This window comes from Cyrtonyx montezumae, unplaced genomic scaffold (genome assembly GCF_038088225.1).
Source record: "Cyrtonyx montezumae isolate F1298 unplaced genomic scaffold, pur_monq_1.0 scaffold_3, whole genome shotgun sequence".
NCBI classification, from domain to species: Eukaryota; Metazoa; Chordata; class Aves; order Galliformes; family Odontophoridae; genus Cyrtonyx; species Cyrtonyx montezumae.
The window spans coordinates 128,001,951-128,028,321 of NW_027072034.1; the positions used below are offsets into that span (position 1 = coordinate 128,001,951).

Consider the following 26,371-nt stretch of genomic DNA (forward strand, 5'->3'; position numbering starts at 1 on the left):
AATGACACTTCAGGCTGCCTGCCCTCTTCTGTCTTTTCCAGTAGTGCTAAAAGTTGCTGGGATCTTGGAACAGGATGGGAAGCTCCGTGAAGGAAAGGCCAGTCCCACAAATTTTCAAGTGTAAATATAAAAAAATAAAGCTCAAGAGGGTGAAACAAACAAAACCAGAAAAACTTCCGGACCCTTCATAGCATCCCTGTGCTTAGGAATGGCTTTTATGAAAAGAAATGCAAAGGGTGCTGCAATTTACTCTTTACCTGCAGACTGTGTGCATTTTTGAGTTCAGCCCTGGTGTGTGTAGGCCTTCTGTATAAAAATGAAGTGAACAGAAAGTACTTTCTGGGTGTTGACCTGATAATGAAAACATTAAGCATCTCACCTCACATATAAATTCCAATTTCAGTTGACCTTTTCAAGCCTGTGGTTCATAACACAGGCGAACAAATGCCATTTCCTTCAATATAACCAATCACAAGGAAACCAGCAACAAGATACATCCAGACAGGCTGACATGAGTTCGCAGACCATTACTCCTCACCACTCAGCCCTTCACCTGTTCTGCCATTGCTGGATGGTGTCGAGCAGTGTCTGGCATGCCCTGAAATACCCTGGCGCTGTGCCTGATGCCTTTCCTCCTTTACATCCCCTTTTGAACTGTTCTAATGATTTTCTCTTATGTCTTGTTGCTTCCCATCACTGCAAAATTAACTCAGCATTTCAGCTTTATGGAAGACAGAGAACGCTTTCCTCCTTCTGCATATGCTTCCACTAGCATTAATGGACATTACAGTCATGCACTGAACGCATACCATTAAGGCTTCCTGAATTAAATACTGCAAGATCAAACGTTCCAGCAGACCACAGCCATATAATCACTTGGGCTTCCAGTTTTCAGTACTATTTCTTTTAATGTACCCAAGCATTCTGAGGGCCATTCCAGCACATTCTATTATACCTATACCACCACAGTCCCAATGGGGACAGATGTGTGTGGGCAGACCCCTGAGAATGTGCACAGCTCCAGTAACTGGAGAAGGGTCTGTGAAGGCAGAGCAGCTTGTGGGACGTGGCTTTGAGCATCTCCTGCTTCCCAAAGCCCCTTCACAGCTGGGTCCTACCTCACTCATCCATGGTGAATTATCTCACAGTGAAGCTAAAAGGGATCCCGCAAGACTAAAAAATATTTCTACATGTACATGTTTCTAAATTAATCTCCCTGTGAATATTATCACCAACAATCTCTTGGTTTTACTCTTTCAAATGTTGATTGAACAGTTTATGTCACTTGTTTGCAGATTTGCATCTCTCTACACTAAGGAAGAAACAGACAGCTCTGTCTCACCCGTGGTTATTCTGTCCCACGCACCTTTAGTCTGTACCCTACAGGGAAAAAAAAGGGTGGTGTGTGTAGGGGTGGAACTGTTGATCTAGTTAACAAAAATTAAAAAGAAGACAACTCTCAGAAACACAAATTAATGCAAACAGGTCTGTTAGCTTGTAAACTTGAAAAAAAAAAAAAGTTTTACAAAGCACAGTAATTGATGTCATATGTCTTTATATAATCCCATCACAAGCCATTTTAAACCACCTCAGCATGTGGCTGCCTAGGAGAGATTGTACAAAAGAACTCTGAAAACTGGGAGGTCAAGTTTAAGCAAAACCCAAACTTTGACATTAAGAAAACCCTGTAAACGTTTTACACGTTGAAAAACAGATTTGTGGTTCTTCTCTGATGGCTCCTTTGCTTTCTTGTTGTAGGTAGCTACCTCCCATCTGCTGCTGAAATACCATTTGCAGTTTCATGCAAACATTAGGAGTAATGGAGTGAAGCCCATTTCCACTATGTTGTGCGTTGAAAATCCAAAAGCCAGGTACTGGGACAACAGCCACAATTTGGGATCAAGAACAACACCAAAAATATCTGTCTCAACAAAACTGGCTTACTCAGTAGTCAGGAGGGTCGCACAGCTACAAAGGAAGGGCAGGCCAGCTCTTCGCACGTTCACAAGCTTCCCACACAACCAAATAACAGAGCTGCCATATTTCTTTCTTTCACCTGACCAGCACAACTCCTGTTTTGTACACACCTACATACTGAGTCACCAGCGAAGATCTTCTATGCAAGAACACCAGCTTCCTGAGCACTAAAAACCGAATAAACCCGCTGCGGTCACAGCAGGGGCAGATGTTATGGGGCAGGAGCTGCCCTGCTGCTTGCCCTGAGCTACGAGTGCCTGTGCTGTGGTTACGTGGCCGAGGCAGCCGGTGATGCGCCAGCCAAGGAGACTTTGTTCCCTGCAAAAGGAATCCAAAGCTGCCTGTCCTCCCTGCGAATGTAAAAAACATTCAGCAGGGGATGGAAGTGTTTTGCATAGCGGGAAAGGAGGAAAGAAAAGCAGCTCCATTTGTCTACTCTACTTCCTTATCTCATATTAATGAAATCCGTGTCACAGATAGGCTGGTGGGCAGAAGCACCTCATGCAATGTGAAGCAGAGCTCCTTGCATTATCACTGCCATTCCTGTCAGCCCAAAATAGCCAAGGATGGGCACAGGGCAGCTGGCCCACCTGTCTTGCTCTTGGGTGCAAACCAAGCAAGGCAAGATTAAGATCCATGGGTACAGCAGGGGGGAGAGTGCATTTATAATGATGGATTTCTCTTCCTCTCCCTCCTAATAGATAAAAAGACTTTTGTTTTGCCGATACGATCCCAGAACCTTTCATGGGCACTGCATTTGTTTAAATTAAATGCAAGCAAGGCAGAGGCTCTTCAAGAAAGACGAGAGCACTCCATATCTGATCAGTAGGTTTCTGTCAGGATCAATAAAAAGGTGCACAACATCTGGAAAGGCATTTTATTAACAGTAGAATTAAGCTGAATTTAATAAAAGCGCTTTATGCTACCTTTTGCATTTAAAATATTTCAGTGAGCCATCAAAATAAGTTGATTCACACGGCTTTAATAAAGGTCTAACCCTGCAGCGGAAACAATTAAAAAGTCAGCATTTGCCAGCAGTTACCGCAGCGCTGTGTAGCTTATTGTAGCATTTAGGCTGTTGCTAAATCCTCCTGCTGCTTCCTCCACAATAGTGATGTGTGGCCTGCGAAATGAGCACTGTGTTTCAAGAACCGAGGTGCAGTGAGTGCCTGGGCTGGGGGTAGAGCAAAGGAGCTGGGGGAGGTCTTTGCTGCTCTCCAATTCCAAACAACCCCAAGCTAACCCTGAATCCTCAGCACAGATCCTGCCTGCCCTGGCCTGCTACCCTGCAGCTCCCAGCCCAGTAGGAGGGCAGGGCCAGCAGGAAGGTGCGATGGTCACAATAGAAATCAACACGGTAGCCCCCTCCACTCTCAACCTGTATCAGGACGAAAAGGTTGGCAATTGGCAGCTTGCCTCCCTCCCTGGGTTGCAGTTTCTCTCCACTCCACTTTTTCCCCCAGAATGATGACCTCCAGTGAGCAAGCCATGGTTAACCCAGCAGCTTGGCTGTGGTGCCTCCAGACCCTTTCAGCGTGACATCCAATTCCAATATGTGCATCCCCTGGATGAGGGAACCACTGGATCATCTCCTCCACCACTTGCAAACACATTCTTACTGACTTGAGGGTTTACATCCTATCCTTCCTCCTGAGCTGCACCTTTTCTTGCCTGCCCTCCCTCAGCTGCACAACAGATAACATCTCCTTCCCCTCTGTGTTCTGTCATCTCTCCTTCACATCACATTCCTCTCTTCTTATGTACTCCTCAGACAAAGGCTGAGGCTGGGAGTTGCTTTTAATTGAAGGGGAAAGAGTGAAGGCGGCCCTTAAAGGCGTCCTCAGACCTCCCGTCACACTCAGACAGCCTTGTAACTAAAAGAACAGCTTTGCACTGGAGCTTTTAAAACACCGAAACACAGTTAGCGTCCAAACTTCACCTTTTACACCCATTGTTGCATTACGTTTCAGTAGAAATGCAGTAAGCCCAAGCTGCACTGGGCACAGCAATGGAAAGCAGGGAATTTATGAGCTCTCAAGATTAAAACATTCTTGTGAGAAAGGTAAAAATGGCTTGTGGTGGGTCCTTTATGGGAGCAGGAAGGGAAAGCAAATGCCTTTAAAAGATCCTTCAGGCAATGCTCTGAGGAACTGGCTCTGTGCACTGTGCTGGGGGCACAAGGATCTCCTCCTCCCACGGCCCTCAGCAGCATAGAGCCCTGAGCAGCCTCTGCCAGCAGCCTCCTGGTACAGAGAGAACAAGGAGAGGGGTAAAAAAAGTACTCAGCCTGGGTACAAAATAAGGTGCTTTAACAAAGGACTTCTGGTCTTCCGTGTCATCCCAAGTTTTGCAAGCATCAGGCATCATAAGGGTATCACTACCAGTGAGATATCTACAGATAAATTACATCTTAAACTGTATTAAATTAGACATTCTAAACTCAACCGTGTTGTACAAAATAAACATTCATAAACACAGGATAACTTTTTAAGCAAAAACAACATGAAATATACTTCCATTAAGACAGTTTAACGGACTAATTTTTTAAACAAGTTTCAAGCCATTCAAAATAAAAACAACAACTTTATGCTCTATTATCACAATGCAGCATTCTATTATCATCACTATCACTGAGAAAGCAAAACAGACATACAAACACATTTGTATATTAACGGCACACGGACAGCTTCACGTGCAGCTTGCTGCTGTGCTCACACAGTGCAAATGTCCAGCGGACAGTTCTCCTCATCACTGGGAGGCAATGAACTAGGTAATTTGTAAGACTGCACTGAAGTGAAAAACAAAACTTTTTTTTTTTTTCAAATTGATATTTGTTTCATTTTGTTTTGTTTTAACTCAATTTAACTTCAGAGAAGTAAGTTTTAACTTTTGCCCCCCAACCAGCTCTGAGGAGCAAGAACATCCAGCTGAGACCTTGCATGACACATGTAAGCCCAGAGCAAATTTTTACATTCAAGTTATAAACCCCAGAAAATAGGGATTTATAATGAAAACACTGACAGGCATTTAACCGTAGCCGTACTAGCAAGTATTGTTATACAGCAACTCAGTCTCACTTTTATTCTCTTTCAGGACGCATGAAGAGCCACCTGTAATCATACATCTTTGGTGATACGTGCTATGGAAAGCTAAGGGGAAGTTAAAACATAAATTATAGAAGTTACACGTCTGAACATACAAACATACAGTATACAACATTTTCACATCTATTCACTGAACACCAAGGCTAAAAGCAGCCAACATACCTTGAACACATGAGACCAAGGTCTTTTCTAGGCCTGCACTGTTGAGGGCAGATGTGGCAAACGCTGCGAGTGCAGATCATTTCGCTGACACGAGCAGCTCAAGAGTTCACAGGGACAAACGCACAGGAATAACTCCTGTATGTAACTGTTTGCAAGATCTGCTCCTCAAATCATCCTTTCTGTTAACAGATTACTGTTAAAAGCTCAGTTTGGAGACCCAGTAACTTTGTGCTCGCTGGCTATTCATTTCAATCTTATGGAAAGACAAGTTTTTACTGAAACTGAGATTAACAAACATTTAATAAAACAAGTGAGAAATGAGCTACAGATATTTGTTTAATAAAGACTTACACCATATGCCCAGCACCATCTTCATACAGATGTATTGTATCTTAATCTAAGCCTAGAAAAGCACAGTTTCCTACTAGTAGTAGTAACTAATTTTAGTAATTGAACAATTCACGACACTTCAATATCATCTAGAACTTTGTTATTTCACACACGTCCTGGAAAACAATGCCAACTCTACTCCTATCATTTCTTCATCATTCCTTTCACTTAATTTTACAAACGCATGATTTTCTTTGATCTACAGGGGAGGAAAAGCCAAATTATCTCATGCAACAAATGTGATGTAAGCAGCACAACATTCAAAGTGTTAAAGGGATTTTTTTTTTAAGAAACGAGAACCCATACTAATTAAAAGACACAGCAAAGCAAAGTAAGATAGCTTTTTACTTTGTATCTTGGTGGTCTGCTACAGAAAACATGTACATGGAATCTGCATAACCATTATTTCTATTGGTTACTCACTGCATGCACTAGAGCAGCTAAAATACCTTATGCATTAAAAGTTTGGGTTTTGTGTGTGTGTGTGTGTGTGTGTGCGTGTGTTTTCAAAAAAAAAAAAAATTGAAAAAAGGGGGGATTTAATTTCTGTGAACTAAATCCCAGCAGGTGCAGAGTGCATCCTACATTTCTTTGGAAGTTTAGAGCATTCGACCTTAACAGGGCAGGCTCAAGAAACAGCATCTCTAAATCACACAGAAGTACAATGGAGCTGTACTTCGCTGGAAATGAAATCTTGAACTGACATGGTTCAGTCTGGGTACGTGCACAGATTTATGTGGTTTTCTCAACGGCCGTGCATTTACTAAAATACTATTAAATATTCCTAAGGTCTCGATGTGCACTTTATGTGTGAATGACCGCTAAACGGGAAGCTTTTCATATAGCATAGGGTGTGTGGGACAGTATATGCTTAGTGCCATCTACTGGGGCTGCTGGGCTAGGGCCTGGCTCTGCAATGCTGTGCACAGAAAGCAGCCCGCTGAGGGCGAGCTGCACGATGGATTTGCACACATTGAAACATTTAGTCCTAGCTTCAGAAAAAAAAAATATTTGTAAAAGACCGTTTGGAAGTGTGCACTCACACTGCAGGTGCTAATATACAAATGGGGAAAGAGAATGTATAAAGGCACCTCTGGCACTGGGATTAATTCGGTTTACCAATAATCCAGCGTAACTTGCACATGTTTGCAAAACAGCGTCTCAAAGAAAAGAAAAGTCCCCCTTGTTCTCAGGTAATTCTGAGCATTGTGTCATTCATTTAGCTTGCTTCTGATCTGCCTGTGTGACTTTGTATTAAGTACAAAGTACACGTTACGTGGCACTGTTTTGTGCCATGAAGGACGATGGACAGAGCACAGAAGTGAAATCATGCTTTCACACTGAAGTCCTCGTCCTGCAAATGTTAAACTGCCTGCAACTCAGAACAGCGCTGGGAAGTGCAGCTCACAGCTAAGACAGTATTGGTCTGAGCCAGAGCCTTTGCCTTGGTAGCTGAGCCAAAACCCGTGCCAGCACTTGGTTCCCCTGCACTGAGTGGACAGGGGTTGCAGAAGACAGTCTCTCCATCGTCCGAAATCTGCCCTCCAGTTGGAAGCAGAACAAGCTCTGCACCATTTGAGACTTGCAGGATCCTCGGCCTGAAGTGATACAGTTGCAGAGCTGCAATTCACACAGAAAGGGCTGGTGGGAAAAGCACCAGTACGGTGTAATGGTGGAAAAAAGTCATGAGAACTTGGGGCGTTTTCTGTATATTCGGAAACAAAGTCACAGTGGATTGTGGCATTTAAACAGATGTTGCCTCCAGAACTCATTCCCATGTTTAATTTGATACATGCTACACCATTTACTTGTAACCCCCTCGGTTCACCACACACAAAAAAACAAACCAAAGGCAAAGCAAGTCTACGTTAATTTATAAGCATCTGGGGAATTTAGATTACTCTTAAAATATGTGAGATATGTGATTGTATATTATTCCACTGTTAGCAGATGAATTTTGGTTTAAAAAATATATGTAAGTAGTCAGTGGGTGGAACTCGATGTATTGATGTTTGCACAGCTACAGAGCAAATGGACAGGAATAAATAGTAGCGTTATCAACTTTTTATTCCAAAATTTGACTACTGGATTATGGCAGAAAAAAGGATTGGACAAAACTGCCAGTGCAATGCTTCACCAAGAGGTAGCACAGCCTCCTGCAGACAGTGTTCCCAGCTCACCAACATGACATCAGTGTTCCCAGCACACCAACATGACATCCCCTTTGCAGAGCAGGGACAAAATAGCCGGCATAGTGACTGCCCCTGTGTTATGGCAGGCACCGGCCATGTGAGTGCACATCAAAAGGTGCATCAAGAGGGCTAAGGAAATTTGCTTATCCTGTATTTTTAGGATTTAAAATCTGGCTCGGCAGCAAATAGAACAGGAAACAAAGGTCAGGCTGACACAATGTGGGCTATTCTCTCTCTTCCTCAGTATGTGTTTGTAGCTCCTATCTAGGTTAATGGGAGTTCTGTGCACATGTGGGGGGAAACGGAACACAAATGCTGCAAAAATTGGACTCAGATTTAGTTCAAATAGAGTGTAATCAGCTTTAGAGAGTCCATCAGCTTGAAAACCGATGTCTTATCACTGAAAAAATCTTTAGAACATCACCTCCATATGCTTGTTAAAAACTGCTCTAGAAAAAAGTGCTTATAACATTCTGTACCCTTATGAAACAGTCATGAGTGTCGTACACACACCCACACTGGTTCTTATTTGATGTTTCAAACACTGGTCAGCCAGGATTCTATCTTTTTTTTTTTTTTTTTTTTTGTCTAAGTGTCAAGGAAAATCCTAGTAACAGTCAAAATTGACTCCGCAGCTTTTATTTTTCTTCCCATAAGCATGTACACTGGCATTATTAGGCAGACATTACAAACACTGTTGTTTCAGTGAAATACAAAGTACTTTTGGGTTTGAGGTACAAATCACATAGGATGGATCTTAAGGCAGCCCTCACAGACCTAGCAGCAGGCCTTGGACAAGCGCAGCTGCACTCAACCATTAGGTTGCATGCTTCCATTCAGTTATTTATTTACTTGCAGAAGCCTCAAGACACTAAATATGCTGTCAGAGGAAAAAAAAAAGAATTACATTTTAAATTTCAAACACTTTTTGTACATAATTCTCAGTGAAAGATATTTAAGTTATATTGAAACTTTAAAAAGGGAAACATTCAATGCAACCATAGTGCGCTTCTAAAGATTTTGAAAAGGCTGTTATCAGATTCAGCTGCAATTCAATGCTAAATTCCAGTAAGTATCTTAAAGAAAATATTATAGACAGAGTTGAACACAACCGATCTTGTTTAATTCCACTGCTTTTCCAACAATGAGGAGAACAATAAAAAATTCAATTAAGAATTTGCGGGATAAGGAAGCTGGACAGCAGTGCCAAGCAGCCTAAAATCTAGGTTATGGAAACCCTCAGCCAAGCCAGTGATTTTAAAAGAAAAGCAAACAAACTCTGGTTCCAAGGCAAATTTAAACAAAGCAGAGCAACCCATAGCACAGCGTTTCCTGCAGCAGAGACACCCATTGCTAACGGGCCTTTGTTATGCATGACACGACAAGCAGCACCCATTCAACCTGAGGGAAGCCCACAGGCTCGCAGGGCCACTGGCTGGCTCTTTGTCACCAAATGCAGCAGGTTGAATGCAGACATCACTGTGATATCCTCACCAACAAAACCAGAGGCAAAGAACAGGGGCAAGAGCTGAGTAGGGAAGAAAAAAAAAAAAAGAAAAAAAAAAGAAAAAAAAAGATGAGAATAAATTAAAACATCAAAAATGTTAAGATACATTCACAGAAAAAACAATGCTTACAGTTTTATTCAAGAACATCACATCCTAAATGCAACTTTCCTGGTAGGTTTCTTCTGCTTCCACCCCCCCCTCCCTTTGAGGTTTAGTACATATTACTCAGCCTTCTGCAGAGCAGCTTTCTGTGCCACACGTGAGGGAGGGGACGTCTTTATTGGGGGCCTCTATGGTGGATGCTTAAGACCACAAACACTGAGCAGTGCAGGACAGCAACTTGAGCGGTCACAAGCGGGGAGACCCTGAAGGGTAGCGCTCGTGGCCCAAGCTGGATGGCAGGACTCCTGCTTTCACCATCCCATACGTGGGACAGAGCCAATGGGCAGGGTTCTCCTTTTTGTTTTATTTAAAAAACCAAACTCCACATTTCTGAATGGTGAGTGCAAGAAGCCAGTCACTGCTAAAAATTGTTCTTTTGATGACTTGTCTGAGGAACGTGACATCTTACTGCAACAAACTTGCCAGATATCCCAGACCCACGGCTTCTCTTTTTAAAAGCAGGAAATAATTTGCATGGTAAACCGCCCGTGAGATATATTTAAACAATCTTCTGGCCAGTTTAAATATAGAAAACAGAGAGAGACGGCACACGCAAGGCTTTCTTTGGGATTGGACGGCAAGTATTTCATTTCCCCGTGATGGGAGGGAGGACACGCAGCTGCCCAGCAGCACGGCTGCAGCAGGATGTGACACTGGGATGCGAGCCGGCCTTGCGAGGCAGCAGCACAGCCATCAGTGATGCTCGAGGAGCAGGACCAGGCCAGTGGTGAGGCACAAGCATGGCTCCCTGAGAGGGCCTCCCCTCCACGTGGGCCTCAGCACCCGACCCACTCCGGGCACGGTTTGATGGCGGGCATTTCCTGAGGGAGGGGGAAGGCGATCACTGCCTCTTCCGACCCCCGAGCAAGCGAACGCACAGCGCACGGTGATGTATGTTACCGCATCGCTCTGGAGTATATCTGAGGGAAAACTGCTTGTATTAACATGCCTGAACTCTGACTTCTCCAAACTAAACTTGCTGCAAAACCAAAACATTTTTGTGTTACTAAATGGAGGCAGAGAGGAGGGGGAAGGTAAGTGCGGCACAATGAACAGCCTGAGAGAGCCATTAAGCATAAATAAACATGTCATTTTCACGAGTGACTGCAGGACCGGTTTAAAAAAATAATAATAAAATAAAATAAAAAGAAAAAGGAAAAAAAAATTCCTCCAGAGCAGACTACTGACCAATAAAAGATCAAAGGTCTGTCCGCAACGAACACTACAAATAAAAATGTGACTTTCTTTCTTTTTTTTTTTTTCCCAGCGACCTTCGCTGCCAGGAATGAGGTGCGCAGTGAAAGCGTAATTATCCGTGCGGGCTGCAGCCTCGCCGCGCTCCTGCAGCCGGCCATAAAACCTTCCCACCCTGCCCGGCAGCGCGGGCCTGCCGGCCGCGGCCATCTGGCTTGTGTCAGTGCCGGCGAGGCCGGCGGGAAGCGCAGCGCTGAAGTCACCGCGCGGGTCAGCCGGGGAACAAAGGCGCATTCTGCCCTTCAAAAGCTGGGGTGCCCCAGCAGCGGGGCCCTCGGCCCGCCAGTGGGGTGATTTATGGCTGCGTCGATTCCGCTCCTATTGAGATAGGCCGGCCCCATCTAGCGGTTGCTGCCAAGAGAAGGCCTTGAGAAGGGAGGCATGGCCTTTGGACCACCGTTCACGCATCCCTGAGCCGGGCCAGTAGGGCTCCTCATCTCCACGTGGCTGTGTCAGAGCTCAGGCCAAGGAGATGTGCCAGCTGTTTGGCCATCCCATGGCCTGGCATCACCCTGAGGCCTCCTGGGCTGTAGAGGTGAAGGTGGGTGGTGGGGAAGAGCCTCAGGGTGCTGAAAGTTGCACCGTGTCCTGCCTGTGTGCAGGCTGCATGCAACAGGCTGCGGGCATGTGCTCAGCAAAGTCCTGACTACAAGCATGGGAAGGACATCTGGTGCCCAAGGCTGACGTTTATGTAGCGTCACAGCCCTGCACTCACTGCTGGGTTACAGACCACTAGCTGCTTCTGCAGGGACTGTGTGTCGGCAGAGCTCAGCAGGCAGCTTCCTGACAGCTCAGCACAGCCAAACCCTGTGGCACAGAAATCTTCTGTGCCCACTGCTTCAAACCAGGAGCGTTCTCCCCTGTGTTGGAGGTCAGAATGCCAAAAGGTAGCCAGACTTATGCCTCTCCCAGCAGCTTCTCACAGGGAAGCCTTGCACCTATCTATGAAACATCTCCCCGCACAAATGGGCATGGCCATCTGACATAGCCTGTGGGCACAGAGGGAACACAAAGGCACCATCATAGCTCTGTGGTTCATCTGTCCTCATGCACGCACCTTCAAGCCTATGAAACCCACTTCTTTGTGCTACTGCACTTACCTCTCCAGACCAAAACCATTCTCTTCCACCCCTTTGTGAGAAGTAAACAGAATCATAACTCCCTCAAGTGCAAGAGGAAATTTACCAAGGATTAGAAAATAGATCTTGACCTCTTGAAAATGTCAAATATTTCAGCGTTCACCAAAATGTTATTTAGTCTCAACTATTTGTAAAGACTTGGACGATATATAAGTCCTGAAAGCCCAATAAAACATAACTGAGCATTCATTAAAGTATTTTATTGCAGTTAACGTATTTTATTCTTTTATCACCGGTGTTTTGATTGCTATTTTTACTTACTCTGTACATTACAGCAGTGCCCAGTAGTTCCAAGTAGGATTGGGACCTCCTGGTGTTATGAACTGCATATACACCAAAAACAACCCTGTTGCAGGGTACTTAGAGTGCAAGATTAAAAACAGCTTGTAAAGAATTAGGAAAGAGAATAAAGACAAGACCATTCATTTTGATGCATTTGGTGTGAAGGTGCTTTATAGCCTTGCCTACTGATTCTCAGGGCACCAAGATCAGTTTGATGAACAACAGTGATGTAATCTTGCCAGGTAAGACCTTTCCTCTGCTCTTTCAGCAAACCTGGCTATGTGCTTCAGCAGGTTTAGGAACTGGGTTTGTATTTCAGCTCTATTAGACAGAAACCAACAGAGCTCAACAAATACAGGAACAAAGCACCACCCTGAAGTATTGTTGCTGGTGTTTAACTTCAGGTGCTATGACCACTTGGATCTCCTCAAGGCCCAACAAGGGCCCTACACCACTGCCGAAGGCACCAGCCCCAGCCCTTGGGTAGCCAGCAGCGCTGGCACAGCATTATGCCTTGTCAACACATAAAGAAACACATAACCCTAACTGTTAGAAAATACTGAAGGGAGTTGTGCTTTGTCAGCCTCTGCCTGCAAATAAAGAAATTGCTCTGTGAGAGGGACAAGTTGAGAGAGAAAATTTTGGTATGATCACATCTTGCTTTTAAGAGCTGCAAGAGGAACACCAAGGGTCTCAGGAACCGATAAAACTGTTGTCTTACCTTTTTCCATATTTCATGTTTCCCCTGTCCAGAATTCCTAAAATTACCTGAGAACCATAGCTCTTACAAGCAACACGTGAAGCTTTAGTAGTAAATTAAAAATTAGCAGTAAAGCAACTGGACACCAATTCTCGAGGGAACAATCTTTTTTTCTTGCACCAATAATGAGACCTCAATAATGTGAGACTTCGACTTGTTGCCCAATTTCCACCCCCTCCCCCCCCCCCCAGTCCCATGTCTCTGGCCCCACTCTGAGGACAGGAAGCAATTACAGATCCCTACATGCTCGCCAGAGAGCCAGGCTCCTATGTCAGGAATTTCAGAGTCACTGGACAAAGCAAAGGAGCAGAAACACTACCAACAGGGAGTCAGAAGACAAAGCAAAAGCCTGTAAATTTTCTACAGTCAAGTGTTACAGTAAAACTGTAATGTTAATTTGTGTTTATTTTGCTAAGTTACTCCAGTCAAGCAGTTGCTTTGGAAAGGTTTTGTTTGCTGACATTTTTGTTTGGTTTTGACATACGTCAACTATAAGCAAATGTTTCATGGATAAAATGTAGTGGAATATTTAATACATACATTTATTCCAGTCTTAGCATTTAAACCATTTTTTTCTAATTTGGCTTTTGGTTACCTAAAGCTGCTGCCGGGCAGACTCAGCAGACAGGAGAGCGCCATCACTGCGAAAGCAAGGAGCACAGCTCTGAGAGAACCACAAACATCTCAGCATATCATGGATTTCTGCATCTAAACAGTTGTGTAGCCCCTCACCACTTTCCTTTAATACATTCACTGCAAATGCTGAAGGCCTGTGGTCTCTCCTGCTCCTTCCATTGCACTGTCAGTGTCTCCATAAGCTTCTGCTTAGCTATTAATATGTTGCAAAAGCTCACCGATTAGCATAAAATATTTCAGCCATTAGCAGCTAACAATATGCAGCAAAACATCATAAAGTTCATTACAAATATGACCTTCTCAGAGGCCAACTAAAGCGGCATAAAACGTTTTAGAAGAAACTAATACTGTTAGCTTTCCAGGTATGCAAAAGAAGCGTAGCATTTAATTTGTGTGCTTGTGTATTTTATTTTTTCCTCCTCCTCATAAAACACAAGCTTCTCAATTAAAGCCACACAAGTCAGAAGTATTCGGCTTGAATTCCCACATCACTTTTAACACTCTCAATTAAAGCATGTTCTCCGTAGCTGTTTGTGCTGGAATGTGCAAACTAAATGTCAATCCAGTCTAGATTTAGGAAGTTTACACCGCGCCCTGATAAAAGAGGTCATTACTGCCACATCCCATAATACCTGAGTGAAAAACCAGGAAATGTCAAGCTTTAAACTTGAAGTTACTACTACTATTAGAAAGGAGCCTAAGCGATGAAGTTCAAAACCTTTTTCCTTTCTTCAATTTTACATATTCTCTCACGCTGGATTTTGTTTGATACCCTGGAATACTGAGTGTGCTTGCAACTGAAATTAAACCTAAGTTACACACCTTTGTACAATCCAGAACCTACGACCTTAACACATGAGCGATTTTCACATATCAGTTGGGACAACACACGCTTTGGGATACTGCCAGACCCATCTACGAGTGCTACCTTCCAGCTTCAGCAGCTCTTACCAACACAAAAGGTCTTTAGCAGAGGAAGCAGAGAAGTTCATGACAGAAAGCAACATGCAGTGTCCCCTCAGGCAAAGCAGGGCTGCATCTACACCACAGAGGGTTTCCCCGCAGCTCCCAGCACTGTGCCCCCTGGCCAGCTCCCTCTCTCATGAAATAGGAAGACATGACTCAACCTAGCAATGCTATTGATGTATCATTTATATACGTCAATATTCATTATTTTAACAGTGCCATTCCGGAGATGAGACTTCCGCTAACAGTTTGAGATCCTCGTACAGACTAAAATGATCATCTTTTCATCCAGGTAATCCAGATTCTGAAACCCCTGCTCAGTTCAGTGTAATCTCACTGATTTCAAGCTGAAAAGGCCTGAAAACTTGCTAAGTAAGGAGGCAGTACTTTGTATGTCTGAGAGTTTGCACTCATAATAGAACAGTTATCCAGAAAAGTGCTTTGTAAGAGGAAAATGTTACATCTCAGCAGAGAATGAAGAGCTATATTTAATTTTTCATTTAATTCCTGAATGGATCTAACATTCTTAGTGATGGCAGCAGCCAAAGACGGGAAGCTCCCAGTGCCTTACAGGAATGTGCCTTGTTGGCTGAACCACAACACATCCCAGCTCCCATCTCTGGCTCGTGAAAAACCAACCAGTCTGGCAGTAACGTGCTAGTGTGCCACAGTAACAGAAGCCCCAGAGCTGTGTCCAGGGGCCAGGAAGAAGGCAGGAGACAAGAAGAGATAGTCGAAGCAAAGGCTTTTTTGAATGTGCAATTTGAATTTTGAATTTTGCTTTTTTGAATGTACAATTGCAAAAGAAACAAGAGGGGAAAAGCACACTGAATCAGAGGAAGAGGGGGAACCCCAAAAACTAGGAGGGGAGAGGGCCTGTTCTGATAAAGGCAGTGCTGGGAGCCCCCGAGCCCCACATGCGTTCCCACACCTTCCATTGCCAGACTCCCTACCAACAGCTCCTGCTGGGAATACTTCCCAAAGGAGAGCCAACATAGGTTGGCTGGGATTTTCTCCCATCTCTTCCTCTTCCTCCCAGATCTGATGCACTAAAATAGCATCGCTCTGCTCTGCTGCACTTTCAGTTTCCCTGCCTTGTTCGCCTGCCAGCACTCAGCACATTCCTTGTATGGCAGCGAGTTTATAACCATGGCAGTCATAAACTATTCGTAAATGGGTCTTTTCTGAGAATCATCATCTTTTCAACATCTTGAAAAATATCTAATCTTTTCCATTCCAGGCAGTCCTTTCCAGTGCACTGGTAAAGGATTAATTGCTTCTGGTGCTCACAGGATGAGATACAAGTGTTCTGGAAATAACCTTTTAATTTAACAGTTCCTACTGGCTAAGCCTGAAAGCTTTTTGCTTTGCTCACCAGTGAAATATTCACTGTCAGTACGAAGAGATAAAAGGTTTTAACTCCCTCTGAGTCGTGGGCTACTGCCATGCATGGAGCTTTTCCCCAGAGGCAGCCAGCACTGGGGGCATGGTGCCTTCTTTTATTGCCACCCAGCTTTGGGGAGGCATGCCTTCCCCCTCCATCAGTACTTCCCATGTCAAACTTACCAGCACAGTGGAACTAACAGGTTTTCTCATCTCTCTATTTTTAATTCCTGACAGATCCCATGCATCATTTACCACGAGGTGAAACAACTTTCTTTTCTTAGCAGGGAACAGAAGCCCTTCAATAGGATTTTCTATTCTACTTTCCCGAAACAACTTCATATCATTCTTTGAGGAATAATAATAAAGAAAAAAAAAACAGACATTCTCAAGATAGACTTTGGAATTGGAGTCATTTGAAACAGTGTATGAGGAGAGGGAGAGGAGAGGGAAAGGAGAGGAGAAAAAGAAGAATTTAGAAAGCTTTGTGAACTGTGTCCTGCTGTCGGGGTTAGGTGGCATGACTGCACGTCACACCGATTTGGGTCTGTCGTTTCTTTTTTTGCCATGCCAGCTCCTGGAACAGCATTTCGAGTGAAAGCCTCCAGAGCTGCCAGACCAGAGTCTCTGCCGGCAGTCTCCCTTACATGGAAATTTTCTACGGAGCCGTTGTGTGAAACCGATACCGCTGCTCACCACCGAGAGGAGCCGTCCGCCTTCCTAAGTTTGCACAGTGCCAGGAACTTATCCCTCCTTACCCCGAGAAACAGCCTCGGCACGCAGAAGTCTATGCAGATGTCGACAGAATGGAAGCGGCCTTTAAAAATGTACCTTTGATCACAGCCATCGTGTCATGGTATTTAGAACAGCTTTATGAATACACAAGAAGACCTCGGCCTTTTATCCAAAAAAATAGGTTATAAAAATTAGCATAAAGAAATTGGAGTACTGCACAAATGGAAAAGAACTGCTCACGACCTGTAACAGTAACGTTAACCATCCTGAAAACAAGGAACCTTTAAGCAGTTAAAAAAATAAAATTAAAAACACATCCAATCCATACCGCAAAGACGTTCCTTTAAGTAAAACAGGAATTCTTCAGTCTCCCCTCATCACAGAGGTTCTTCTAGTTGTAAGGAGCACTAAAGCTCTGAGCAGACACGACAACAAATAGGGCAGGACAAAAAGGAGTATTTATTTCACAGTGCTGAAGTTCTTTAAACATGAGGCTGTTCTGAAAAGTGACATCTGCCCCAGATGGTTCGGCACAGACAGGGCCCAGCGCGTGCCCGCAGCTCCCTCCCTGCAGCACCACACTTAATTAAGCCTTGCCTCAAAATGCTGCTTGCTGCTGTCCTACTTGGAGTCCTGCTCCACAAAAAGGGAGCGCTGCCATTAAAACCCCATGTGTCATTTCGTCTCCCCTTGGCCCTGCCATCTCACACCAACTCAAGTGGAGCTGCAGTGCCTGGGTGCTCCCCTACCCCCTCAGAAGCCCCCTGTGGCACAGCCCCACTCTAGGCACACAGGACACCAGCACCCATGAGCAAAATGAGTGACTATGTGTATGGGAACTGCTGAATCACGGCCTGAACCACTGATTGGTCACCTGAGGTGAGCACCAAGTCAGCCATGGGGGCACAGGTGAAGGTGATATACCTGTGTGGGTGGAAGGGGTGGAGCCTAGTTCCTCCTCTCTCAAACCCCATTTAAGGGCTGACCACCACCAGGAAAGGATCTCTTCTTGGAGATCCCTCCCATGTGGAGTCCTCTGTGAGCCTTGTCATCTTAAAGGTGAGCCATCTTCTCTTTTGTATTACCTGTATAACTGTTTGTATAGAACTACTTGAAATATACCATCTTCTATACTATTCCCTGGTGGAGTATCGTCATTAGGAGTTATTTACTCTACATTTGGCGAGCCAGGCAGCTCTAACTAAATCCATAATGTCGTTTATTTGGAGTATATTTAAATGGGCCAAGGGGGAGAACGTTACCCCCCTAGAACAGATAATCCCTGGTCTAATTCCAGGATTCATGGGGTCACCCTACTATGGATTGGCATCCGTTATTGAGAAATGGGGACCCATGCGGGTTCCAGGGACTGCCGCTCCTTCTCCATCTTATTTGACTGACTACTTTGTAGGATTAGATAAAGACATACTTATTACCAAGGAGCGGCGGTTAGCTGCCTCTGCAGTAGCCTGGCCATTAGTAATGGCCATACTCAAGTTAGATGTCGCAAATGTTAATATGGAAACTGAAAATCAGCTATTACGAGACCGTATTGAGAAACTGGAACAACAGCTGGGTACGTTAACAACCAAAAAGCCTGGCCTAAATGTCCCCACAAGACAAATAAGGAATATATTGGTAGAAGACACCCCAAAATCAGAGGAAGAAGACTCTGATATGACAGGGGAAAAGATCTCTAAGGCAGATCTCGAAACTCCATCTATGATGGACCCATTCGAGATTCGGCCTATTATAACTCAAAAAACAAAGAAGGTACAGGATAGACCAGCAGGGGTGCCTCCTGACCAATGGCCCCCTGCAGAAACCTGCCTCCATGTGACCGCTCGTCCATATACAGCCAATGAGTTGATGGACCTAGTACAACGGTTCCATCAGAAACCAAGAGAAAGCATACCATCATGGCTCCTAAGGTTATGGGATGCAGGAGCTGAAAGTGTTTTAGTAAATGGAACAGAAATGTCAAAATTAGCATCTATAACGATAAACCCGGCATTAAGACAAAGATTATATGCAGCTGTCCATTATAATGAGGAAAACCATTCTATTATAGATTGGTTGATGGCTGCATGCCGCTTAACATGGCCCAATAAAACCGATATCCCTCTTAATACTGGTTTGTGGTCCTCTATGGAGGACCTCCAGACCTATATCAGAGAACTGGGTATGAGGGAGGCTCTGTATGCGGACACTTTTGAAAGCCCCGATACGGAAAAATTTACAGCGGGCATGAGAGATCTAATACTACAGCAGGCCCCCTCCCACCTATATGGGATGTTGGTTTCCATATTAAATCCGTTGGTGGCATCAGAAGCCATCGTACAGCAGGCAGCCCAGTTAGTAGCAGACTTAGGGGAGACGGAGCGCGTAAGAACCAGGCGTAATGTTCGTATAGTGGAAGATGCTGAGGCCTTCCCTATTAGAACTAAAAAGCCTGCTCCACGGATGCCCCGATCAGGCCCCGTACGGGTATCCCGGAGGACTATGTTTAATGATCTCATACGGGCTGGGGTTGCATTTACCAAAATTGATGGGCAACCCAACCATGTTTTGTTACAGCTGTGGAAACAGCTTAGAAATGATCAGAAATTTCAGAGTGCTCCCAGAAAATCGGGAGTACGAATTATAGAAAAAACACCAACAACAACCTGGAATTTGGCTGACTTTATAATACCGAACAGAAGGAAAAAATATCCGCAGGTGTCACAGGCTACAGTGCCTGAGCCACCTGTGGCAAAAGATTTAGATCTGGCAAAATTCATGGATTAACGGAAAATTCTGGTCCCCATAGGGCCTCTAGCTGTGACCGGAGGCCCTATGTAGAACTAACAATATTCTGGTCCAGGACAAATGTGCAGAAGGTGATGGCTCTAGTGGATACTGGCGCAGAAACATCGATTATATATGGAGACCCAACGAAATTTAAGGGTAATAGAGTGATGATTGGTGGGTTTGGGGGACAGACTATTCCAGTCACCCAGACGTGGTTGAAACTGGGGGTTGGGCGTCTCCCGCCCCGGGAGTATAAGGTGTCGATTGCCCCAATTCCAGAATATATCTTGGGCATAGACATTCTATGGGGTCTGGCTCTCCAGACAACTGTGGGAGAGTTCAGACTACGGCAGAGGTACATTAGTATCCGGGCAATACGGACAATATTGAGGGGCCATGCGAAACATGAGCCCATTTGTTTGCCAAAACCACGCCGGATTACTAATGTAAGACAGTACAGACTCCCGGGTGGACAAGAAGAAATATCAAAAACAGTGCAGGAATTAGAGAAAGTAGGTATTATAAGGCCTGCACACAGCCCATATAATTCCCCCATATGGCCAGTACGGAAGTCGGATGGAACATGGAGAATGACGGTGGATTATAGGGAACTGAATAAGGTCACGCCGCCCATCCATGCGGCCGTACCCAATATTGCCTCCTTAATGGACACTCTTAGTAGGGAAATTAAAACCTACCATTGTGTCCTGGATTTAGCGAATGCGTTTTTTAGCATACCTATTGCTAAAGAATCACAAGATCAATTTGCATTTACGTGGGGAGGCAGGCAGTGGACCTTTCAGGTCTTGCCACAGGGGTACGTGCACTCACCAACATACTGTCATAATTTGGTGGCACGTGACCTGGCTGATTGGAGGAAACCAAACAGTGTGAACCTATACCACTATATTGATGACCTCCTGTTAACATCCGACTCACTGGAAGCAGTAGGGGAGGCAGCAGATTCATTAACTGCCTACCTAAGTGAAAGAGGATGGGCTATCAATCCTCAAAAAGTGCAAGGTCCAGGACTGTCCGTAAAATTTCTAGGGGTAGTCTGGTCAGGAAAGACCAAAGTATTACCTGATGCCGTCATAGATAAGGTTCAGGCATTTCCAGTCCCTACAACACCAAAGCAGCTGCAGGAATTCCTGGGTATATTGGGATATTGGCGTTCCTTTATACCTCATTTGGCGCAGCTGCTGAGACCTTTATATAGACTTACCAAAAAGGGCCAATTATGGGACTGGGGGAGAACAGAACAGGATGCTTTTCAACAGGCGAAACAGGCAGTTAAACAAGCCCAGGCACTGGGTATATTTGATCCTACCCTTCCAGCTGAGCTAGATGTTCACGTAACTCAAGATGGCTTTGGCTGGGGCCTGTGGCAACGTCAGAGTTCTGTTCGGACCCCCATTGGATTTTGGTCTCAGGTGTGGCATGGAGCAGAGGAAAGATATAGTATGATTGAAAAACAGTTATTGGCTGCCTATTCTGCATTACAAGCGGTAGAGCCAATAACCCAAACGGCCGAAGTTATAGTCAAGACTACATTGCCAATCCAGGGGTGGGTAAGAGATCTGACCCACCTTCCTAAGACGGGGGTGGCCCAGGCGCAGACGGTGGCACGATGGGTTGCCTATCTCAGTCAGAGGAGTAGTCTATCTTCCTCACCGTTGAAAGAAGAGCTTCAGAAGATTCTTGGCCCAGTAACGTATCATAGTGATGCACCAAAACAAACTTCGGTTGCTCCACCACAGAAGAGTCCCGTCCAGGAAGGAAAATATCCTATTCCTGAAGATGCCTGGTACACGGATGGGTCCAGCAAGGGCAACCCAAGTAAGTGGAGAGCAGTAGCGTACCATCCTGCCACAGACACAATCTGGTTCGAAGAGGGGGATGGTCAAAGCAGCCAGTGGGCAGAGCTGCGGGCGGTGTGGATGGTTATAACCAAAGAACCTGGTGATGGTATCCTGAATATTTGCACAGATAGTTGGGCTGTGTATCGGGGGCTCACTCTTTGGATCGCACAGTGGGCCACCCAGGATTGGACTATCCACTCCCGACCGATCTGGGGCAAAGATATGTGGTTAGACATATGGAATACAGTCAAACACAGAACTGTGTGTGTCTACCATGTTTCTGGTCATCAACCCCTACAGTCACCAGGAAATGATGAAGCCGACACACTGGCCCGAGTTAGATGGGTTGAGAACTCTCCATCTGAGAATATCGCTTACTGGCTACATCAAAAGCTGCGGCATGCTGGGCAGAAGACCATGTGGGCAGCCGCTAAAGCGTGGGGACTGCCCGTACAACTATCGGACATCGCTCAAGCATGCCGAGACTGTGACGCCTGCTCTAAGATAAGACCGAGGTCGTTGCCTGAAACTACAGCCCATCTTGCTAGAGGACACAATCCTCTACAGAGGTGGCAGGTTGATTATATTGGGCCTCTCCCTCGGTCTGAGGGGGCGAGATATGCCCTAACCTGTGTCGACACCGCGAGTGGGCTAATGCAGGCCTATCCAGTACCAAAAGCCAACCAGGCATACACTATAAAGGCACTCACAAGGTTGATGGCTGCCTACGGGACACCGCAAGTCATCGAGAGCGACCAAGGAAGTCATTTCACGGGTGCAGTGATACAACGCTGGGCAGAAGAAAATAATATTGAGTGGCGATTCCACCTGCCATATAATCCAACGGGGGCAGGCCTTATCGAACGTTACAATGGTATTCTCAAGGCTGCCCTGAAGACAGACTCTCAGTCCCTGCAGGGGTGGACAAAGAGACTCCATGAGACCCTGCGGGACCTGAATGAAAGACCTAGAGATGGCAGACCCAGTGCCTTGAAAATGTTACAAACAATATGGGCCTCCCCACTTAGGATCCAAATTACGGGCACCGATAATGAAGTGAAACCTCAGATTGGCAATGAGAACAACCTTCTGCTCCCTGCCCCTGAGGACCTAGAACCAGGTACCAATAGAATAAAATGGCCCTGGAAGGTGCAGGTAGGACCACGATGGTGCGGCCTACTTGCACCTTGGGGGAGATTATTGGAGGTGGGGGGTTCGGTAGCTCCTCCGGTTATAGGTACATGGCCTACTGAAATAATGGTTAACACTCCAGTCTTCATTGCTAAGGGGACCCCTATTATGTCTCTGTGGCAGATCAGGACACCCCCTTTGGTGCCTGATATAGTCGTACAGCCACAGACATCGGGTCAAAGGGTCTGGTACAGGCGACCAGGGCGTGCCCCTGTACAAGCTGAAGTGTTAACCCAAGACAGGAATACGGCCTGTATCTTGCCCTGGAAAGCGGATCTTCCCCTCTTGGTACCTCTAAAACACTTGTATTACTCCCCATAAGTCTATGAATCACCAGAAGGAATCAAAACAATACTGCAGTGTTCCAGAGTTGTTATAAGACCATGTGAAGCATCTGGTGATGGTCTAACTGGGACTGATGACACGTAAGATGGACCTGCACTGTATGATTACATGCTTCCAGTAGATACCACCGAGCACTGGCCCAAAGAAGAGTTCGACGGATGCGCCGATCATCACTCATATCAGATTACATCAGCATGCGTTGCGACGGGCAATTATGTAAGCGTCGCGATGTATTGGGTCTCTGTATCAAGGGGAACTCACCTTATGGTTACTTGATCAGTGGTTCATGTCGTGAAGGGGTGGAGTGTATGGGAACTGCTGAATCACGGCCTGAACCACTGATTGGTCACCTGAGGTGAGCACCAAGTCAGCCATGGGGGCACAGGTGAAGGTGATATACCTGTGTGGGTGGAAGGGGTGGAGCCTAGTTCCTCCTCTCTCAAACCCCATTTAAGGGCTGACCACCACCAGGAAAGGATCTCTTCTTGGAGATCCCTCCCATGTGGAGTCCTCTGCGAGCCTTGTCATCTTAAAGGTGAGCCATCTTCTCTTTTGTATTACCTGTATAACTGTTTGTATAGAACTACTTGAAATATACCATCTTCTATACTATTCCCTGGTGGAGTATCGTCATTAGGAGTTATTTACTCTACACTATGGATGTACCAAGTTTGTGTCCACTTCGAGGGTTTAAAAAGACACAATTGTCGGTCACAAGTCTACTGCTGCTCCAAAAGTAATACCTCCTATTAATTCCCATAGAAATGACAACAGATAGAAAGAGCAAAATAACACTATTTGATGGAGAAAATCGTCAGCTACAAACTATTTCAACACAGCCAGCACCGTTAGCTGTGCATTTTCTACCAGCAATGAACAAAAGCCTGCATGCTGTGCTTGTCAAAATCTGCACCAGCAGAGGTGCCCCACTGTCACTGTTTCCACTGCTGAAACGCACCACCCTCTGTCCCTCTGTGCTCACGTCCACTCTTTGGTCTCCATAAATGTTCAGCAAGCATCGATTAATGTCAGTGGGAGCAATGTTTTCCACATGGAGGAATTCAATTTCATACCTTCACTTCAGACGCACTTCCATTTCAGACACCCTTGTGTCAGAGTGCCCCTCTGCTGCCATCTGTCACGGGGTGACAACATGTAATGGGATATTGGTGGGAAGGTTCAGCCTCTACTGCCATACCACCACCATCCGCCTCTGACAGCGTGGGCCAACACAATAAAATAGGAGCAGTCCTTGTATTTATTCAGCGTTATTACTTTTACAGCACTTGTATAAACGTGCAGAAAGTTTTGTAACTTCTGTGGGCTCTCACTTCTGCCTGCAGAAATGCCAGAAATTGAAACGAGCAAGTTGAGGTGTTTTTAAGCTTCAGCTATGAAGGCATTCACAGGTCTCGGCTGTGTGCCCACTGCCAGGAGGGATGGGGAGGGGTCTGTCCCCACGTCACACAGCTCACACTGGGTTCACGAGCAGCCCTCACAACGCTTTGTCAGCTTACAGAACACCGCCACAAATGCTGGCATTCTGTATCCGTCCCCAGAACAAAGCTATTTGATGAAATGGGGGATATACTAGAATCACAGCTGTTTGCTGTGCAGTAATTGCAAACACAATTCTGCAGGGCCTGTGTTAGTCTTCTGCTAGAATCTGCACAGCTTCATTTCAATTGAGAGCCACGGAGCATCCAGTGAGCACCACAAATTGTGTGTTCGCTCGGAGGTAAATGCTGCAGGAACAAGTCCCAGTCCCAGGCAGTAAATGACATGAGCAGAGAGAAAGAAAAAGGAGCAGAGGGAAGTGGGTAATTCCAACCCCCTGACTGATGATAACTCAAAGACCCAGTGCTCAGGATGGTGGCAGCACTTGGTTTCAGGATGTTTCCGCTATGACCACTGGAAACGTTCCTAGCACTGCCATGCACGTTTGCAGGTCTGAGGTTGGCTCTGCTGAGGCAGCTCAAGGGCATCTCAGCCCATGGCACAAACAATCCCTTATTTGGGCTGAGCAAGGCAGGACGGGCAGAAGTTCGGAACACAAAAACTATGAGTAGCACTCTCTACTCCAAGCTCTCCCATTGCAGTGTCACAGAGCTGGTTAATCACCAGCAGGACTTCACCTGTATTGATTTCATGTCTTGATCAAAGGTAAATGGCAGCCTGGCTAAACCTTCTCTTCCTGCAGTCAGGATGTCAAGGGATGTTAACAGTGCTGGAAATGACTGTCTCTCAGAAGCTGAGTAATAACTTCCTATTTCTCCTCCAAGATCACCCAAAACACACTACCAAAATACCATTTGTGTCCTACTGCTCAGGAAGGGTCCATTACACAAATCCCATGAAAAACTTGGGGGTAATAATCATGTTCTTCTCAGCATTACTTCTCTATCAACACAAAGTGTATTCCTGACTGTCCATTATCTCTCATACTTTTGTCTCTTTTCCTTTCTCGACACAGCTTTGGAGACTGTGCATGCCAAACCAGTCACACTGATGTCTGTGAGCATACCTCCAACATCAGAAAGCTTTTTAACAAATTGAAAAACAAAAGAAAACCAAACATGAATAGGCAATTGAAAAGTAACAAAGCAACAAACAGCCAAGATGGATTTGTATTCTTTTCTACAAGCAGGAGTAAAGCAGCACATCCAAGAGATCTCAAATATCATACACTTTTTTTCTAGAGCTCCTAGTGGTATTTTTATAAATAAACTGGAAAAGCATCTTCCTTCTGGATCATGGCACCACAGCTTGAGAACACAGTGGGCTGCCAGGCTGGGAGAACACCCCAATGACTGCCAAGGGCACAGCTCTGATCAGCACCTCTCGTGCTGGGATCTAAAAGCACTGCAGACACTGACCTGGAAGGAGCATGCAGCACCCCAAAGGCTGAGCAGAACTCAGCGTGATCCTCAGGAAGGGGAAAATGGTCAAAAAACAGTAAATGAGATTCAGTACGGCCAAGTACAAAGAAATGCATTTGGTCTTTAAAAACAAACAAACAAACCACAAAAGCACTCAAACGCACAAAACCAAAATGGAAACTACAAGATGAGCAGCAGTACTGCAGAAAAGGATGTCAAGGTTACAGTGTCCATTAACTGAGCCACCGCTGTGATAACTGCTGCAAAAAAAAGGCAAGTGACAATTTGGAGTTTATCAAAAAGAGAAGTGTAATACCTAACAGCAGGAGCTGGGGAGGGAACCTGCTCTACTCAGCAGCAATGAGGTACCACCTGGAATTTCGTGCCAGCTTGGGGCATAAGACAGAAGAAATCAGGAAGAGTTCAAAAGAGGGAAAGAAAGTGATTCAGAAAATCTAACCTCTGCAAAGACCTGGGAAGAACTTTGTTTATCCACAAGAGCGACTGTGGTCCTGCAACAACACTCTGAAAATGTCTCTCTTCCTAAACAGTAACACACCAAGAAGCTACCCCCCTCCCCCAGACAGCTCTGCATTTCACATATTAAAGGACTTCAGAGGCAGTCTGAAGATCTTGCACAGCAGCCCCACGCAG

The 26,371-nt window shown here is 45.3% G+C and overlaps 1 protein-coding gene across 2 annotated transcripts in view; it reads right to left on the bottom strand.

Annotated features, from left to right (window-relative positions):
* The window catches only part of MSRB3 (methionine sulfoxide reductase B3), an 86,726-nt gene that overhangs the window by 56,208 nt on the left and 4,147 nt on the right, over positions 1–26,371 (bottom strand). Inside the window, exon 2 of one of the 2 annotated variants that reach the window (XM_065743335.1) lies at positions 9,320–9,353. In XM_065743335.1, coding sequence (XP_065599407.1) covers positions 9,320–9,353 — 34 coding nt within the window. Of the gene's footprint in view, positions 1–9,226; positions 9,354–26,371 lie in introns of both variants that reach the window. The other variant, XM_065743334.1, reaches the window with a different exon arrangement.